The sequence below is a fragment of the Puma concolor genome, chromosome E2 (assembly GCF_028749965.1).
Source record: "Puma concolor isolate L17-30 chromosome E2, mPumCon1.1.hap2, whole genome shotgun sequence".
NCBI lineage: Eukaryota > Metazoa > Chordata > Mammalia > Carnivora > Felidae > Puma > Puma concolor.
Genome location: NC_141681.1, coordinates 46598291 through 46619083, shown reverse-complemented (window position 1 = coordinate 46619083; position 20793 = coordinate 46598291). Strand labels below are relative to the sequence as shown.

Below are 20793 nucleotides of genomic sequence, written 5' to 3'. Positions count from 1 at the left end.
CCTTGCAGTTAGCAAGCCTACTCACCCACCACCTCTCTGTCTCAAAGACTACACAGTCCAGAAGCCCATGCGGCCACTTCCGCCGTCCCTTCCGCTCCCCCTGTTTTTGAGTTGACGTAGCAGGAGCATTTCCGGTCCGTGGGATCCGCCACTCGCTGTTTGGAAGTGGCGTCGGCACTTCATTCGGGATTTTCCCATACTTCTGCACTTCGTTCCCGAGTCTCAGCCTCAGGATCGGCAACGTGCACCCCGCGTTCCGTGAGTGCCCTATAACCATTGCCTCGTCCAGTCAGCGCATCCCTCTGCTTGTCCCTGTTTTACTCGTGGGGGAACAGGCTGCCTCTGTACTCGGGCGTTCTTCTGTAGGCACCTCCAGGCCTTTATATTTTCATTCCAGCCCATAAGGTTAGAGACGGACCCCCCACGCCTCTGCAGGGGGCCATGGGCTCCACTCCCTGGCCAGAGCTTGGGGCTGAACGTGAGGGTGCTCGGTCACCCTGGACCCTTTTCCCAGGGCTCTGGATGGGAATTGGGTTGTGCGGGTGATTTCTGGACACTCTCAACCCGCAGTTGTGGGGCTCCGGAGCCGACCCCCCCCCCGACTCTTGGGGAGGGGCTTCTCCATTGGGGCATTTCTCTTCACATCCCCAGATCTGACTTCTGAGACTTTGCCCTTCTCCAGAGAGAGCATTCAGGAGACCAGGAAAATGGCCACGGGGCTCCTGAAAGCCAAAAAAGAGGTGAGAATTTTCATCAAATTCCATGCTGGCTGCCAACAGAATGGCTCTGTTCCTTTTTCTTGCACTGCAGACTGCCTTGTTGGTATTGGGCCAAGTTCGCTCCTGTTCGTGGAGGCGTGGTGGCTCATCTTACATAGAATCCCCCCTTCACCATTCCTTTCTGTTTCTTCCATACCTCGGCCATCCTCGAAATGGTCAGTTTGAACAGCACAGGTAGAACAGTTTAAATAAAAATACAGGAACATCCAAGCTTAATTGTCCAGTGATAAGGATGAAGGGTAGGGACAGCAGAGATGCTTGTGACCTGAGGTGGTTAGGGAGGGCTTCCAGAAGAAGGGCTGTCAGAACTGCCCCTGAGGGTTTGGCAAGTTGGAGAGCTGGCAGAGCAGGGAGGAGAGCCGGAAGCATGGTTAGTCTGAGGCAGGGCACACTGCCCTCGCCACAGTGTGGCAAGGTTGTAGTGGTTAATGGAATGCTTTCAGGTTGATTTTTATGTGCTGGTGAAGATACAGACGCATGGAACAGAGAGGAGTTTGATGGTCTGACCTGAATTTTACATTGAGCCTTTTCAGCATTTGGAGATTTCACCAAAAATTCTGGATTGCCTGCTTCTCTGAAAATAAACTGCACTTAACTCTGGTGTCAGGTAATTCGCACTGAACAGTGTCTTCATCATTTGGACAGGTCCTGCCGAGTTTATTTGCTGCACTTTTCACAATATCTTCCAAACTGAGGTTGAAACTATTGACCAGCTATCATTTTGCCTGCCTCTCTCATTTATTACCTATCTTGCCCCTGAAGGATTTTCATTTTTCACCTCTGAGTCTGGGTGGCTAGGTTGAGTGCCAGACTGAGGCGTGTAGATTTTGTCTTTGAGTAAGCTAGGTTTTGAAGGATGTTGAGAAGGAATTTGACATACGGAAATCAAAGGCATGGATGTATAGGGATTTAAGGGGAAACTTTCTAACCCCTGTCAATGGTAGCTATGATGACCTTCCCTTAATTGAATGTGATTAACATTTATCGAGCACCAACACAGTTGCCAGGCTGGTTTACTATGATTTTTGACATGCATTACTTGGTTATTTCAGATCTGCTTTGACTATCCATATAAAAACAAATCAGGAAAATTTAAACAGAAAATGAGACGTTGATTTAATCCTGAGCTTCTGTGGTAGTGATTTACAATTTCCTGGATGTTATCAGAACAACTATGAGAGTTCTGTGTTTCTCATTTGTAAAATATTTCATTCATTTGAAAGTGTTAGTACCAAGAATGCATAATAAATCTAATTGAGGACATTACCTAACGTAACATTGAGTCTTTTGTGTGTATTTTCTTCACCACTCGTAATGTTAATAGGAAAGCGTTATGATTTCTGGGAAAAGCTAGATATTTGTGTGGGCTGATTTTTCCTGCCCCTAATACTTAAAAAAAAAAAAAAAGTATTAGGAAAAATTGATCAAAGGGTACAAGCATTTGAATGGATAAGTCGTTTAAGATGAAACTTCTGTGCCTAGAGGAGTACCTGACACATACTAAATGTTTGGTGCATAGAGGAACCACACATTTAAATAAACTTATTTGAAGGAACTAAGTAACAAAGGAGTTTCTGTTGTTTGTATTGTTATGTTAGTTGGGGCGCATAATTAACTACATGTTTCAGGGGGTTTGCGTAGACCATGCAGGTACTCCGATATGCATGACAGCTGAATTATGCAAACCAATTTAAACAAATATGCAGTAGGATATTAGGTGTCACTGCCAGGGACCTCTGCCTGAGAGAACAAATGAGAATTTGTAACAAATGAGATGGGCTGGCAGGCACAGGGTATTGCTAAGCTTCAGCATTTTTTCGTTGATTTCATTGAACAAATTTGCTGAATGTCTGCTGTGTGCAGAGTACTTGGTGGACAACATTCAGTAATGTGGAGGGGCACAGCCTGCACACTTATGAGTCTTCCATTTTGTTTTGAGATTCTGTTACCATTGGGGTTTTTGTTTAATTTTACACACACACACACACACACACACACACACACACACGCTCGCACATACACATTTTGATAGACCTTAATGATAAAATCACTATATTAAAGCTAGTACAGTGTATCTATCCAGACGAATTTTTCATAGGTGGAGGGTTAGGGTTACCAACACTTATCCCACTGGATGTGATTTATATAATAGTGCAATGAGTGGATGAACCCATCCACTATTAACCAAATTGGGGGAATGTTTTTATTATTTTTTTTAATTGCAGTATAGTTAACATACAGTGTTACCTTAGTTTCAGGTGTACAATATAGAGGTTTGACAATTCCATACATCACCCAGTGCTCATCACCAGTGCAGTCCTTAATCTCCATCACCTAGTTTACCCATCCTGCCACCCACCTCCCCTCTGGTAATTATCAGTCTGTTCTCAGTAGCTAAGATTCTGTTTCTCGGTTTCTCTCTCTCTCTCTCTCTCTCTCTCTCTCTCTCTCTCTCTCCTTTGCTTGTTTGTTTTGTTTCTTAAATTCCACATATGAGTGAATCATACAGTATTTGTCTTTCTCTGACTGACTTATTTTGCTTAGCATTATACGCTCTAGTTCCATCCATGTTGTTGCAAATGGTGCGATTTCATTCTTTTTTATGGCTGAATAATATTCCATTATATATTTATACCACATTTTCTTTATCCATTCATCTATGATGGATACTTGGGCTGCTTCCATTATTTGGCTCTTATAAATAATGCTGCTATAAACATAGGAGTGTTTGTATTCCTTTGAGTTCATGTTTTTGTTTTGTTTTATTTTGTTTTGTTTTGTTTTGGGTAAATACCCAGCAGTGTGATTACTGGATGGCATGATAGTTCCTATTTTAACTTTTTGAGGAACCTCCATATTGTCTTCCACAATGGCTGCACCAGCTTGCTTTCCCACCAACAGTATAAGAGGGTTCCGTCCACTTTGGGGGAACATTTAACTTATTCGCAGTTATTTTAATTATTGTAAATTTTGCATCTATGATCAATCTTGTGCATGCAATTCTTTTTATAGATTTGTATTTACTCTCATAACAGGAATATGATAAGGTAAATGGAAATGACTGTTTTGAAGCAGTGGGGACTCACACCAGTTGGAGCTTTGGAACTTTGCCTGTTCTAAAACATTTGATACTGTGGATTATTTCTTCCTTTTTTGAGGCCCCCTTCTTCCATCACGATGTCTGCTTCATGTTGTGCAGTTTTCTTGTTTTTGTTTTTATTGTTATACTGTGTAGTTTACATCCCTAGGGTAGACCTGCCAGTGCAGATCTTTTTTCTCATGTGAATGTTCACAATCGTGTCCCAGTTTGTTTCTGCGTGTTGATATAGTCCTTTGCTACCCACTGCGTGTTTCTATGATTCTCATTTTCCCCAAACATTACAGTAACATCAGTTTTCTGTTCAGAAACCCTCCTTCAGTGGCTCATGACAGTGTCTTAGATATTCAGGACACTCTTCATTTCAAATGTGTGGTCTTTTTCTGACATGTTCTGATTATTAGTTCTGTAAGTGTGTTTATTGCCAACACAGTGGAGCCATCATATATACTTTTAACTTAGATTAATTCATTTTTTAGGCACTTTGCTGAAGAAAGGGAAAAAAATAACTGTTCAGGTCATTCAGATGAATCTGTCCTCTTTTCTAAGTAATGACTTCATGCTCCAGAGTGACAGAAAAACAGGAGGACTGAATCTATTCCTTGCCAAATCTAAGGAGTTTCTGACAGCATTAGCATCACAGCAAGTCAAGGATGATATTAATTGTAAAGTATTTTTCATCTAACATGACATTCCTTTATCAGTTTATCAGTGAGCCTTTGCTGCGTAACAGACCACCCCAAAGCTTATGGACTTAAAACAAAATAATTTATTCGCACACAATTTTCTAGGTCAGCATTTTGAACTGGGCACAGATGGGTGTTTTGCAGGTTTCACCTGGGCTTGCTCATGTTGCTGCAGGCGGGGGGCAGTTTGGGACTGGAGACCATCCATGCATGACCATTACCAGGCTAGTTGATTAGGGTGCTCGCCTTGTTTTTTCCCCACTGGTCTGTATTTTCTCTGTGTTAACTTATAAACTGCTTAGTTGCTTCATTAGCTCTTCTCTTTCTATAGGTTATCGTATGTAGCTAGGAGCATCCAACGGAAGCCTTTAACGGGGTTCCCAGAGATCTCTTTAGCCAGATCTGAAAATCACGAAGTGTTTTCTTCTATTTTCCAAACTAGCACAGGTGACATCTTTGCCAGCATGTAGAATGCATTCCCTTTCTCTTTTTTTTTTTTTTTTAATTTTTTTTTTCAACGTTTATTTATTTTTGGGTCAGAGAGAGACAGAGCATGAACGGGCGAGGGGCAGAGAGAGAGGGAGACACAGAATCGGAAACAGGCTCCAGGCTCTGAGCCATCAGCCCAGAGCCCGACGCGGGGCTCGAACTCACGGACCGTGAGATCGTGACCTGGCTGAAGTCCGACGCTTAACCGACTGCGCCACCCAGGCGCCCCTGCATTCCCTTTCTCAAGCGGCCATAGTGGTTTCCTCGCCACGTTTCTAGTCTGCACTAACAGTTTGTTTACTACTTTTCCAACTTTTGCTAATAGCCTGTTTTTGTTATATTAAATTTTTTTTTAATTTTATTTTTTTAATTTACATCCAAATTAGTTAGCATATAGTGCAACAATGATTTCAGGAGTAGATTCCTTAATGCCCCTTACCCATTTAGCCCATCCCCCCTCCCACACCCCCTCCAGTAACCCTGTTTGTTCTCCATATTTAAGAGTCTTATGTTTTGTCCCCCTCCCTGTTTTTACATTATTTTTGCTTCCCTTCCCTTCTGTTCGGCTGTTCTGTGTCTTAAAGTCCTCATATGAGTGAAGTCATATGATATTTGTCTTTCTCTAATTTCACTTAGCATAATACCCTCTAGTTCCATCCACATAGTTGCAAATGGCAAGATTTCATTCCTTTTGATTGCCAAGTAATACTCCATTGTGTGTATATATACCACATCTTCTTTATCCATTCATCCATCGATGGCCATTTGGGCCCTTTCCATACTTTGGCTATTGTTGACAGTGCTGCTATAAACATTGGGGCACGTGTGCCCCTTCGAAACACCATACCTGTATCCCTTGGATAAATGCCTAGTAGTGCAATTGCTGGGTCGTAGGGTAGTTCTATTTTTAGTTTTTTGAGGAGCCTCCATACTGTTTTCCAGAGTGGCTGCACCAGCTTGCATTCCCACCAGCAGTGCAAAAGAGATCCTCTTTCTCCTCATCCTCGCCAACATCTGTTGTTGCCTGAGTTGTTAATGTTAGCCATTCTGACAGGTGTGAGGTGGTATCTGTGGTTTTGATTTGTATTTCCCAGATGATGAGTGATGTTGAGCATTTTTTCATGTGTTGGTTGGCCATCTGGATGTCTTCTTTGGAGAAGTGTCTATTCATGTCTTTTGCCCATTTCTTCACCGGATTATTTGTTTTTTGGGTGTTGAGTTTGATAAGTTCTTTAAAGATTCTGGGTACTAACCCTTTATCTGATATGTCATTTGCAAATATCTTCTCCTATTCTGTCAGTTGCCTTTTAGTTTTGCTGATTGTTTCCTTTGCTGTGCAGAAGCTTTAAAAACAATTTTTTTAATGTTTATTTATTTTTTGAAAGAGAGAGACAGAGCATGAGCGGGGGAGGGGCAGAGAGAGAGGGAGTCACAGATTCCGAAGTGGGCTCCAGGCTCCAAGCTGTCAGCACAGATCCTGACACGGGGCTCTCAAACTCAGGAACCATGAGATCATGACCTGAGCTGAAGTCAGATGCTTAACCAACTGAGCCACCCAGGTGGCCCTACTAATAGCCTCTGTTGTTCCTGTTCCCAAAGCTAATGCCATGGTTTTTCGGTATTTGTTATGGTAGTTCATTTCTATCTATTGGTTCTTCATTTCTTCATTTCTATGGGGCTTAAAACAAAAATCATTTGTTAGCTCACAATTCTGTGGGTCAGCCATTAGGCTTGGCACAGATGAGTGGCTCTTCTGTTGATTTACCTGGCCTTACTCATGTGGCTGTGGTCAGCCGGCTGCTCAGCTAGAGCTGAATGGCCTTCCATGTCTGGTGGTTGACAAGCTGAGGTACCTGAGTTCTTGGTTCTCTCTATGGTCTCATTAGCAGGCAAGCTCAGTTTATTTACATGGTAGCCTCAAGGTTTACTGCAGAGAGAGAAACAAAGCCAACCCTGAACCCAAATGTTTTTCAAACCTCTACTTACATCGTGTTTGCTAATGTCTCATTGGCTAAAGCATGTCACGTGGCCAAGCCTAGAACTAGTTCAGGCGGAAAATGCATAAAGGGTAGAAAAAGAGAGGTATGAGTGAGTAGGGGGCCATCCATACAAGATAAGATGTTATACCTTTTTGGCTCTAGGCAACAGGAAACCCTACTTAGCTATTCTAAACAGTAACTGAGCCCACCTAAAATAAAACCCAGGGGTAGGGGCACCTGGGTGGCTCAGTCAGTTAAGTGTCCGAATTTGGCTCAGGTCATGATCTCACAGTCTGTGAGTTCAAGCCCTGTGTCAGGCTAGGTGCTGACAGCTCAGAGCCTGGAACCTGCTTCAGATTCTATGTCTCCCTCCCTCTCTCTCTGCCGTCTCCCACTCGTGCTCTGTCTGTCTCTCTCTTTCTCTCCCTCAAAAATAAATAAACATTAGAAAAAAAAAAAGTCCAGGGGCGCCTGGGTGGCTCAATTGTTTGAACCTCTGACACTTGATTTTGGCTCAGGTCATGATCCCAGGGTCGTGCAATCCAGCCCCATCGGGCTCTGCACTGAGCATGGAGCCTGCTTAAGATTGTCTCTCTCACCCTGTCTCTCTCTGCTCCTCCCCCGCTCATGCACTTGCACACACTCTCTCTCTCCCTCTCTCTCTCAAAATAAAAAATAAAAAGAAAGTTCAGAGCCAGGGTACACTTGGAGAGGTTGGTTCTCTCGCTTCATAAGCTTATCAAGGACTAGGAGTCTTTCATTCCTCTCGTCGACTCTGCTCACAGTGTCAGCCTCATCCAGGCTGGTTCCCCTCACAGTCATAGGATGTTTATTAATAGCAACTTTAAACTTCACAACAACCCTAAAAGTAATATTATTCAAATACCCATTTTTAGAAAATTGAGACACAGAAATGTCATGTTGCTGGTATAAAGTCATGGGAGAAGGAGGGCTGTCATTTAAACATGGTTGTCTCCAAAGTGTGCTTGTAGCTACTATTTCTCAAACTTTTCTGTGAATCAGAATCACTGAAAAGGCTTGTGAAAGCAGATTGCTGGGCCCCACACCCTAGAATTTTTGATTCAGTGGTTCTGATGGGGCCTAGGAATTTGTATTTCTAACAAGTTCCTCAGGGGTGCTGGTGCTGTGGGTTCAGGGACCACACTTAAAGCCAGTGCACTTATCTCTACTGCCTCAGTTGGGTCATCTGTGCCTACCTTTGTGAGCATCACGAAAAGGATGGACTCCCCGTCACTCCATCTGAAAAATGAAGTCTTCTGCTAGAATCCAGCAGCAGGCTACTTGTGTCTTGTCAGGTAGCATCAGCCTCAGATCCATTTTCCAGCTGACAAAGGGACAGATTGCTTTTACATCAGTCTGGCCTCCCCTTGATTTGGCTTTAGTGCCCCACGCTGCCCACTGGTTGCTAGCCAGTGAGAGAGGTTTGGAATAGGTCATGGAATGTCATCCATTTAGAGTTAACACACTCCCTATGTGTATGGTTCTCCGACAGAGAAACCATGAATTTTTCCAGGGTTGCAGGAATACCAGTTGTGTTAAACTTGTTGAGGGGCGCCTGGGTGGCGCAGTCGGTTAAGCGTCCGACTTCAGCCAGGTCACGATCTCACGGTCCGTGAGTTCGAGCCCCGCGTCAGGCTCTGGGCTGATGGCTCGGAGCCTGGAGCCTGTTTCCGATTCTGTGTCTCCCTCTCTCTCTGCCCCTGCCCCGTTCATGCTCTGTCTCTCTCTGTCCCAAAAAAAAAAAAAAAAAAAACAAAAAAAAACAAAACGTTGATAAACTTGTTGAAAAAAATGTGAGTTGGTCTCCAGTGTAGCTACTTTGTCAGAGATTTCAAAGTATTTGTGTGTGTATGTGCGTGTGTGTGTGTGTGTGTGTGTGTGTGTGTGTTCATTCTAAGAAGGGTTGTAAAATCGAATCACCAGAAGGACTAGGCAGGTATCTGAAGGAGTGAGTAGTCTTTTTCTTTCCAATATTTAATTATGAAAAGTTTCAAATCTACAGAAAAAATACAAAGACTTTAACATTGACTCACACACCCACCACCTACATTCAATAGTATTTTTTTTTTAACGTTTCATTTTTGAGAGACACAGAAAGACAGAGCGTGAATGGGGGAAGGGCAGAGAGAGAGGGAGACACAGAATTCCAAGCAGGATCCAGGTTCTGAGCTTTCAGCACAGAGCCTGATATGGGGCTCGAACTCATGAACCATGAGATCGTGACCTGAGCCGAAGTTGGATGCTTAACCGACTGAGCCACCTAGGCACCTCTAGATTCAATAGTATTTTGCTAAATGTACGTTACCACCTGTCTATCCACATGTACACTCCTCTACCATCAGTTCAAGGATATTACTCAAATACTACCTTAAATGCACAGTACAGGATAGGATTTTATATTCCTTTGGCCTTTCAAACCCTCTGTAGTCTGTTACAAACTACCTACTGTCTTTTCCAGCTAGCCACTTTTCTTTTTTTTTCTTTAATTTTTGTTTTAAATTTATTTTTGAGAGAGAGACAGAGACAGAGCGTGAGCAGGTGAGGGGCAGAGAGAGAGACAGAAACACAGGATCCGAAGCAGGCTCCAGGCTCTGAGCTGTCAGCACAGAGCCCAATGTGGGGCTCGAACTCGTGAACTGCGAGATCATGACCTCATCGGAAGTCAGATGCTTAACTGACTGAGCCACCCAGGAGCCCCATAGCTAGTCACTTTTCATTCTTTATTTCCTCCCATCCTATATGTCTTTTCTGGAGTGCCCACCTCTGTTCTTTCTCTTTGACCCTTCAAAATACTGTGTGCCCTTTAAGACCAAAATCATACCTTCCTCTCATAAAACCTGGTCTCATCTCTCTATCCTGAGATTCCTCTGACCCAGTGATTTTAAGCCATGGCTGTACTTAGGATCCTTCATTCATTCATTCATTCATTCATTCATTCATTCATTTTTAAGTTTATCCATTTGAAAGAGAGAGAGAGCAGGGGAGGAGCTGAGAGAGATGATCCTAAGCAGGCTCCATAACACCAGCACAGAGCCTGACAGTGAAACTCGAACTCATGAACCTTGAGATCATGAGACCTGAGCCAAAACCAAGAGTCAGACACTTAACTGACTGAGCCACCCAGGTGCCCTTACTTAGGCACCCCTATGGAACTGGGTGAGTCAATCGGTTGAGGGTCTGACTCTTGATTTGGGCTCAGTTCATGGTCCCAGGGTCTTGGGATCAAGTCCCACATTGGGCTCCATGCTGAGCATGGAGCCTGCTTAAGATTCTCTCTCTCTTTCCCTCTGCCACCCTCCCCTTACTCACACTCTGAAGGAAGGAAGGAAGGAAGGGCAAGGAAAGGAGGGAGGGAAGGAGAGAGAGGGAGAAAGGGAGGAAGGAGGGAAGAAAGGAAGAAGAGAGGGAGGGAATGAAGGAAGGAAGAGCTAGGGATGAGGGGTAAGAACCATAGCTCTCATTCATCCTGTCTGTGTTTTATTTATAATCATTAGTTTGGTGGAGGGCTGGTTCTGGGATTACTGTAGGCGGGGGACAAAGTGGGGTCCTGTCTTAAAGCCATTCTACAACCAGTATAGAACAGTTGCACTGATAGGGGACAGGAAATTTGGGGAAGGGTCCCCTGAGAGGGGAGAGACACAGTATCATCCCTCAAGGAGTGATGATGTTCTGAGAAAGGATGCAAAGTCAAATCACCAAAGGGAACAGGCAGGTAGCTAAATGAAACAGATAAGGTAGGAGTTGCAGCAACCTGCCAATAACATGCCTAGGGTAATGGACCCCCAGTGTGAGTCACGTTCAGCCAACAGTGGCCCTGCAGCAGTGCAAAGCCCAGAGTAGTCAGATTTATGGATTTTTTTTTTAACAGGACTCATAAGTTGACATTTTCATGTGAAATCATCCATTATATAAGTGATATAAATAAAACTTTTAATGCTTTGTATGGCTCAAGCTAACCCTATCTGTGGACTGCAGGTTTTGCCCTCTTTTAAATATTTATTTTAGGGGCGCCTGGGTGGCTCAGTCGATAAAGCATCTGACTTCAGCTCGGGTCAGGATCTTGTGGTCTATGGGCTCAAGCCCCATGTCAGGCTCTGTGCTGACAGCTCTGAGCCTGGAGCCTGCTTCGGATTCTATGTCTCCCTTTCTCTATGCCCCTCCTCTGCTTGTGCTTGGTTTCTCTCTCTCAAAAATGAATAAACATTTTAAAAATTTTTAAATAATAATAATAAATAAATATTTATTTTAGAGAGAGAGCGCGAGCTCTAATGGGGGTGGGGCAGAGAGAGAGGGAGACAAAGGATCCAAAGCCAGCTTGAGCTGACAACAGAGAGCCTGATGGGAGATTCATGCCCCGAGCCAAAGTTGGATGCTTAACTCACTGAGCCACTCAGGCATCCCTTGCCATTTTTTAAAAGACAGAAAAACTGATGGAGTAGGAAGAATCTCAGAACTGGATACCTAGGCTCCTTGGAGCTTGGTTTCTGCGCACCTCCAAGCCAAGACACCTCACCAGTACTTTCATGCCAAGGGCCATTATATATTCCCACCTTCCAAAGTACAGAGTTCTAGGTAGTAGAAGGCCATTTGAAACTTTGTTCAGGGAATAATAATAATAAATGCACATTCAGTCATCTAAAAATATTTGACTGCTTAGTGTTTGCAGGCTCTGTTCTGGGCACCAGGGCAATAGCCCTGTGAACAATGCATATGGAACTTAGAGTCTAGCACAGAGTCAGAAAATAAATATGAGTAACATGTGCGTTATCTAGAGTGAAGGGGATACATTAAAGCAGGAGAGGGGGATAAGAACCTGAATGAGAAGGAAGAATTTTCATAGAATGGCCAGGGAATTCCACTCTGAGCACTCACTGTGTGCAGCAGACATTTGTCTTGAATCCTTACATTTACCAACTTCTCTGATCCTCAGCATAATCCAGTAAGATAAATGCTGTTTTTCTTGGTTCAGAGGAAACGGAAGTGCTGATAGGTTAACTAATTGGCTGAAGGGTACTCTAGTTGGGGACAGGTGAGTTCCAAATCTAGTTGGGGACAGTGTGATCTGAGTCCACAGTCTTCCCAACCACCCACTTGCACTCTTCAGGCCACATCAGGGTAGTGGCAGTGTGAGGGAGAGGGAGGGATGGGTCCTGCTACAAATAACCAATACCCCTGTTGGTTGGTATTCACCCTCTGAAGACACTCAGCTGCTTTAAGCAGGTAGAACATAAATGCTTAGATCAAGTAGTCTCTAATATCCTTCAAACTCAGTAAGATGATTATTTTTTATTGTTTAAATTTGTGCCTGTGATGGCTTCCTCTTCTTTCTACCTAGATTTAAAGCTCCCAATGTGAAGGGACTTGTGTTTTGCTTTTATTCCCCATAGCAGCTAGTCTAAGATGTTGGCAGTAATAGGTGCACAAATGGTGCCCGCTGGATAAAGATAGGAGAATAATGGTCTTTTATTTATTTATTTTGAGAGAGAGCACAAGCAGGCGAGGAACAGAGAAAGAGGGAGAGAGAGAGAATCCCAAGCAGGCTCCACACTGTTAGTGCAGAGCCTGATGTGGAGCTCGAATTCACAAACCGTGAGATCATGACCTGAGCCAAAATCTAGAGTCAGAAGCTTAACTGAGCCACCCAGGTGTCCCCAGAATAATGGTTTTTTAACCCTTGGCACTAAGGTCATATAGGGGAAGAAAAAAAAATCAGTTTTCCTCTACCTGTTTTGAGTTCATTGGCCAGGGCCTTGTAAATTACACTGACAAAAAGACAGATTAACAAGAGAAAAACAGAAGTTTATTAATATGTACCTCATACCTACACATGGGAATTTCAGTGTTGAGTAACTCAAAGGGGTGGTTAGAACTTGGGCTCGTATAGCATCTTAACAAAAGAACAGTAACTTTTTAGAGATGTGACAAGACCAAGGAAAAGGATTTTGAGTTTCCAAGGTGGCAAGTTGTGGGGAGGTAAATACATGGGAGAACTGATAGAAGGTAGGGGCTAGTTAGGTTTGTTGTATAAATTCCTCTGGTGCCATCTCCTGGCTGATAAATTGTTTCCAGTGACTAACTTCTATTCTTCCTGGTTGAGGGGAGGGAGGGGAATACCCTCACAAATTTATGTTCTTCTTTTAGGCAGATAGGAGGAGTGCAGAGAGCTTTTCTTGTATTTGCTTCTGCTCAGTTTCCTTCAGCTCAAAATAATACTTATTTCAGGGGCTCCTGGGTGGCTCAGTCGGTTGAGCACCCGACTTCAGCTCAAGTCACGATCTCACAATGGGTTTGAGCCATGCATCCGGCTCTGTGCTGACAGCTTGGAGTCTGGAGCCTGCTTCAGATTCTGTCTCCTTCTCTCTCTGCCCCTCTGCTCACACTCTGTCTCCCTCTCTCTCAAAAATAAACATTAATAAAAAATAATACTTACGTCAAAATGGCGTAGTGGCATATCCTGTTACCCTTCATTTACAAAGTAGGGTTTAGAAATCTCTGCCTCCCACAGGGAAGCCTTTTCATTCCTCATCCTGAGTTGTGAGCAAGGCGAACTCCTGGATGAGCAGCAGTGTGTTTTGTGTTAAAGGCATTCGTGGCATTCAGGGATGTGGCTGTGGACTTCACCCGAGAGGAATGGAGTTTGCTGAGCCCTGCCCAGAGGACCCTGCACAGGGAAGTGATGCTGGAGACCTACAACCACCTGGTCTCACTAGGTAAGGATGGCTTCCCTTAGCACTTAAAATCTGTCCCACAGAGAATTTTCTACACACCATGAGGAAAGCCTACCATGAAGCAACTGGCCTAGGGTTGGGCTTAAAAACAAAAATTTATATTTTCCCTCAGGGTAAATCTGGATTTATTAGAATTAGAAACAGGCGGATTTACTCATGTTGCATATAATACTGTGTTTCCAGTCCTCTTTCTCAAGTCTGGGGGCTCTCCTCTCTTTTTACTTTACCTTGTTTGAAACCTAGGAGATTTTCATTCACCAAGTATTAATATGCTGATTTTCTGATTAGAGTCACCTTTACTTACTCAACTCTTCTTCTGTAGAGAGTTCACTATTTTTTTAATGGGTTTTTTTAATGTTTGTTTATTTTTGAGAGAGGGGGAGCAGGGGAGGGGCAGAGAGAGAGGGAGACAGAGAATCCCAACCAGGCTGTCAGTGCAAAGCCCAATGTGGGGCTTGAACTCATGAACCGTGAGATCGTGACCTGAGCCGAAGTTCGATGCTCAAACAACTGAGCCACCCAGGCACCCTGAGAGTTCACTGTTATAGGTCCTTTGTACCACCCTTTGGGTTTCCATCCCCATTTTGGCTCTGAGTTCTGGAATGGCCCCTTGAGCCCATAACCAAAAATCTCCTTGTTTGTTTTTTTCCCCCTATGAACAGAAATTCCATTTTCCAAACCAAAACTCATTTCTCAGCTGGAGCAAGGAGAAGAGCCCTGGACTGAGGAGAAACGATGTCCGCTGGTCCTCTGTCCAGGTAAGTATGACACAGGGAAGATGGGACCATCTGCAGCTTGACAGATAGGGAAGGAGGACGCATCTCTCGGGTACAGGAAAGAAGCTCTTCTCGGGTCTCCTAGGTCGTTGGTAAGTCTGCCTGGCATGAGTTCCCTTCCAGAATATCATTTTCAGTTGAGGGAGGGACTTTCTTGGTTTCCTTGTCTCTTTCCTCTACCAGGAAGCCTCCCTTCCTCTTACTTGGCTTGCCTTCTTCGTCATGTTTAGTCTTTCCTCATGCATGGGCTTCTTTCTCTCATCGTGATCTTAAAAACTGTACCTGCGCCATGGATATGAAGTCTGCTACTCTTCAGATACTTTCCAGTTTCTCTTAGGCGAAACATAATCGATTATCTCTACGTGTCCAATTCCCATAGTTTAAAAAATGCATTACTCACTAATGAAGATTAAGTTCCCATGAGCCAACATCCTAGCTTAAAAAATAAAACATTACCTAAACAATTGAAGTTCCTATTTCCCTTTCCCAGATTCTACCCTATACCTTCTCACACCTCTGCCCAAAGAGTAGTGTTTTTTCAAAATTAGGGATTTAGGGGCGCCTGGGTGGCTCAGTCGGTTAAACGTCCGACTTCGGCTCAGGTCACGATCTCACGGTCCGTGAGTTCGAGCCCCGTGTCGGGCTCTGTGCTGACAGCTCAGAGCCTGGAGCCTGTTTCAGATTCTGTGTCTCCCTCTCTCTCTGACCCTCCCCCGTTCATGCTCTGTCTCTCTCTGTCTCAAAAAAAAAATAAAAAATAAAAAATAAACAAAATTAGGGATTTATAATTTTATGCATGGCTTTTTGTTTTGCTTCATAAATATGAATCCCTCAACTATCTATAGTTGTTTGGCGTATTTTTAAACTTTACATTAACGTCATCATAATATGTATATCCTTCTGTAGTTTGCTCTCTTCATTGACACTGAGTTTATAAGATTCATCCATGTTGATATAGGTTGTTCTGGTTCATTCATTTGCACTACTATATCGTGTTTATTGTAGTCTATGCATAATTAAAATACAAAATTCATTTATCCATTTTCTTTTGTTGGACATCTGTGGTTTTACCAATTTTGGCTATTAAAGAATGCAACTATAAACATTATCATACAGGTGTCCTTGGGCATAGAAGCATTTGTGTCTTTAAGATATGTGCCCAGGAGTAGAGTAGCTGAGTCAAAGAGCGTGCACTTGTCCATCTGGCCTAGGCAATGCCAACTGGCCCTCAACAATTGTTTCATTAATCTGCAGGGTTGCCATCACAAAAGGTTTTAGTTTTTGACCATCCTTTGGGTATGAAATGGCCTCTCACACTAGTTTTAATTTGCTTAGCACGGAGTTTGAGCATCTTTTCAAACGTTCATAGGTTGATTAGCATTGAATTCTGTGAATTGCCTGTTCAAATCTTTTGCCTGCTTTTCTCTTTCTTGTCCATTGGCAGAAGTATTTAAATAAATCCTGGAAATGAATCCTTTGTTAAATGTATTATGTCCATCTTCTTCCAGTCTGTGGGCTGCCTATATGCTTTTCAAAAAGCTGTTTAATTTTGAAATAATAGAAGTCTCAATCTAAAAATAATGCAGAAAGTTCCCATCTACTCTTCTCTCAGCTTTCTCCAATTTCAAAACCCAAGAAGTTGAAATTGGTATAGTACTATTAAATAAACTGCAGACTTTAATCAGATTCAGATTTTGTCAGTTTTTACAGGTACTCTTTTTTTTTAAGTTTATTTATTTATTTACTTAGAGAGTGTGCAGGGGAGGGGCAGAGAGAGAGAGGGAGAGAAAGAATCACGAGCAGGCTCTGTACTGTCACTGTCAGCCTGGAGTCCGACATGAGATCATGACCTGAGCCAAAATCAAGAGTCAAATGTTCAACCAACTCAGCCACCCAGGCGCCCCTCATTTCCTACAGCTTTACAGTAAGTCTTAGTGTTTGGTAGGTTAAGTCCTCCCATGTTATTCTTCACGTGTCTTTGTAGCTTTACCCATTGAACTTTTACAATCAGCTTGTCAGATTTCATGAAGTATCCTGTCAGGATTTTGTTGTAGTTGCATTGAATTTATATATTAATTAATATACATGTATTAATATATTAATTTGGAGAAAATTGACCTCTTTTACAATATTAAATCTCTTATTGTGGTGTATTCCTTCACTTATTTATTAATACATCTTTATTGCTACCTTTTGGTAGGTTTTATAACTTTCTGTAAATGTACATCTTTAAATTTATACATAGGCTTATTTTTTTGGAAAGTTATATTTTTACAAACTAAATTTGTATAATTTCTTTGTTAAAATATGTAACTAAAATTCATTTCATGATAATGATCATATACCCAGTGGCCTTGTTGAGTGGTTTAATTAATTCAATAATTTGTCCTGTGTATATTCTTTGGAGTTTCGTACGTAGACAACTGTTTTACCTGTTTATTTTGCCTTTTGTTGTTGTTGTTCTTTTTGTCTTTGTTGATCATGTCTATTGTATGTTTTATGTCTGAACTTCTGTTTAATATTTCCTTTCTCTTCTTACTTTGGGCTTATTTTATTATTCTTTTTCTGTTTTTGAGATAGATGCTTAACATTATTACGTTTCAGCCTTCCTTCTTGTCTAGTATAAGGATTTAAGACTATAGATGTCCTTGTATCCCTAACACATATTTGCAGCTTCTGTTCCACCTCTGAATCCTTACCTCTGGTACCTTGAGCCCATAAGGCTTTGGTGTTTCATCACTATTTCTCCACTGCTGTGGTTGTGTGTGTCATGAGTGCTCTTTAGCAAGAAACTCACAAACGAAATTCTTACCCTTCCCTTTCCATTGCTTTTTTAGTGTAAACTCTCTCCTCCAACCAGTTTCTGGTTGCTTTTGAGTGTTTTCCAGTGACTTTAAGTAATTATTTCTTGTATTTATCCAGTTTCATCATTGTTTTCTGTAGGGGATTCTTGTGACCAATTCAATATATATATTTTGGACTTGAGATTTGGAAATTACTTCAAAATTACAGAAAATTTGCAAAAATAAAATTAGTACAGGGGCACCTGCGTGACTCAATTGACTAAGTATCCAACTCTTGATTTCGGCTCAAGTCATGGTCTCACAGCTTGTGAGATCGAGCCCCACATCGGGCTTGCTGATAGTGCAGAGCCTGCTTAGGATTCTTTGTTTCCCTCTCTCTCTGCCTCTCTCTCTCTCTCTCTCTCTCTCTCTCAAAATTAAATAAAAATTAAAAAATAAAATTAGTACAAAGAATACCTTATATCCTCTACACACACATATGTGTAAATATATATGGCATATATGTTATTATAAAATAGCATCATAAAATTACCTATTAATATTTTACATTTGCTTGTGTGCTATCTTATGTACTTGTTCTCCCATCGCCTTCTTCCCTCTCCAGATGTATGTGGATATATTTATGTATATATATGTGTGCATGTAGGTTCATATGTGCATTTTGTTAAAAGATTTTTTTAAGGAGGGCAATGTTGTCATATAACCATGGTAGTTATCAACATCAATAAATTTAACTTTGATACAGTAATGTTATCTAATATCTACTTCTCATATTATAATTTTGTCAGTAGACGCAGTAATACCTTTTTTTACTCTCCAGAACATCCAATCCAGGTTTAGGTAGCACATTGACATGTCATGTCTATTTAATCTCCCTTAATACAGATCATTTCAGTAACCTTTCCTGTCTTTTGGACACTGACATTTTAGAAATACACAGTCTTACAGTTCCTGTTTTTTTTAAACTTCATTGAGATATAATTTATATACCATAAAATCTACTTATTGTAAGTTGCATTATTTTTGGTAAACGTTTATTGTTGTATGATCATTTCTTCCATTTAACTTTAGAATAGTCCATTGTTCCAAAAAATTCCTTTCTGCCCATTTGCATCTATTCTTCCAGTGGTTCCTCCTAGGGAACCACTGATATGCTGTCTCTCTAGATTTGCTGTTTCTGGACTTTTTCTATAAATGGTATCATAAAATATATAGCTTTTTGTATCTGGCATAATGTTTTTGAGTTCATCCGGGTTGTGGCATGTATCAGTAATCCATTCCTTTTTATTTCCATATAATATTCCATTGTGTGAATAGAGCAATTTTGTTTACCCATTCACAGGTTGATGGATATGTGGGTGGTGTCTACTTCTGGCTATTGTGAATAGTGCTGCTAAGAACAATCATGTACCAGTCTCGATGTGGGCATACATTTTCATTTTGGGGTAGATAACTAGCTATAAAATTTCTGGATTGTATGCTTTGTTCACATTTAACTTTTTAAGAAGCTGCAAATTGTTTTCCAAAGTGGCTGTACATTTCTATTAGCATTTCTATGTTACATTTCCGTTTTCTATTTTTACATTTTCTGTTAGCAGGATGTTAGAGTTTCACTTTCTCTGCATCCTTGTCAGCACTTGGAATTGTCTCTAATTGTGATTATAAACATTCTGGTGGATGTGTAGTGGTATTTCACTGTGGTTTTAATTTGCATTTCCCTAGTACTGATGATGTTGATCTTTTCATGTGCTTAGAACCATTACATATCTTCTTTAATGAAATAGCTATTCAGTTCTTTTGCCCATTTTTCAATTGGATTGTTTTGTCTTTTTCACTTGTAAGAGTTGTTCATATATTTTAGACACAGTCCTATATCAGATATACAATTTTCACATACTTTCCACTCTATAAAATGAAGTTTCAGAAGACAAGTTTGTGGCTTGGCTTTTCACTCTCTTTAATGGTGTCTTTTCTTTCTTTAAAAAAAATTTTTTTTTTAATGTTTATTTCTGAGACAGAGACAGAGCATGAGTGGGGGAGGGGCAGAGAGAGAGAGGGAGACACAGAATCCGAAGCAAGCTCCAGGCTCTGAGCTGTCAGCACAGAGCCCGACATGGGGCTCGGACTCACAAACCATGAGATCATGACCTGAGTCCAATCATGACTTGAGCAACCGACTGAGCCACCCAGGCACCCCAATGGTGTCTTTTCAAGCATAAGTTTTACACTTTAGTGATGTCCAGTTTTTAAATGGATTGTGCTTTTGGTGGTGTAACTAAGAACTTTTTTGCCTTTTGTTTGGAGTGTTCGGTTTGTTCATATTTAATACAATTATTGATTGCATTAAGTCTGCCATTTAGCTATTTGTTTTTTATATGTCTCATGGTTTTTTTTTATTCCTCTTCCTTCCTTTTGGCACAAATATGGAGTTTTTGCAGTTATTTTCTTAGTGCAGCTCTAGGAATTAAAATATGCATCTAATTTATCACAATCTAGTTAATAGTTTCAGTAAAATAGATATTTTATAAAGCCCACAATATGGTGTTATAGGCCTTTTATGATAATCTTAGGCACTTTAGAGAAGTTAAGAGAAGAAAAGAGAAAAATATACAGACATAGTCTTTTATATTCACTTACATATTTACCAGTGTTGATGGTCCTCATTTGTTCCTGTGGATTTGAGTTAGTGTCTGGTGTCATTTCTTTTCAGCCTGGAGGACTTACTTAGTATTTCTTGTAAGGCACATTTGCCAGCAATAGATACTTTCTGAGTACTTTTTAATCTGTGAATATCTTTGTATCAATTTCTTTCTTCTTTTTTTTAAATTTAAATTTTATTTTTAAGAGAGAGAGAGAGAGAGAGAGAGAGAGCGAGCATGCATATGAGTGGGGGAGGGGCAGAGAGAGAGGGAGACACAGAATCCGAAGCAGGCTCCAGGCTCCCAGCTGTCAGCACAGAGTCCGATGCAGGATTTGAACTCATGAACCGTGAAGTCATGACCTAAGCTGAAGTCGGACACTGAACCCACTGAGCCACCCAGGCACCCCTATCAATTTCATTTTTGAGGGATATTTTTGTAAGAATAGAATTCTCCCTGGCTAGCTTTTCTTTTTTTTTTTTTTTTTTTTTTTTAATTTATTTTGATAGAGAGTGTGCACATACATGCACGTGGGGTAGGGGCAGAGAGAGAGGGAGAGAAAGAATCCCAAGCAGGCCCCTATACTGTTAGCTCAGAGCCCAATGCAGGCTCGAACTTATGAACCATGAGATCATGGCCTGAGCAGAAATTGGAAGCTTAACCAACTGAGCCACCCAGGTGTCCCCTTCCTTGTTAACTTTTTAACCTTTATTTCATCACTTTGAATAAATCACTCCACTGCTTTTTGGTCTCCATTACTTCTGATGAGAAGTTAGCACTAATCATACTGTTTCT

At 41.5% G+C, this 20793-nt stretch overlaps 1 protein-coding gene across 3 annotated transcripts in view; it reads left to right on the top strand.

The window, feature by feature from the left end:
* Nucleotides 1-119: 119 nt before the first annotated feature.
* The window catches only part of ZNF875 (zinc finger protein 875), a 28708-nt gene continuing 8034 nt past the window's right edge, over nt 120-20793 (top strand). Inside the window, exons 1-4 of one of the 3 annotated variants that reach the window (XM_086690954.1) lie at nt 120-258; nt 652-740; nt 13635-13761; nt 14442-14537. In XM_086690954.1, the coding sequence (XP_086547080.1) occupies nt 708-740; nt 13635-13761; nt 14442-14537 (256 nt within the window). In that variant the 5' untranslated portion in view covers nt 120-258; nt 652-707. Of the gene's footprint in view, nt 259-651; nt 741-12020; nt 12081-13634; nt 13762-14441; nt 14538-20793 lie in introns of those variants that run through there. The other 2 variants (XM_086690956.1, XM_086690955.1) reach the window with 2 other exon arrangements.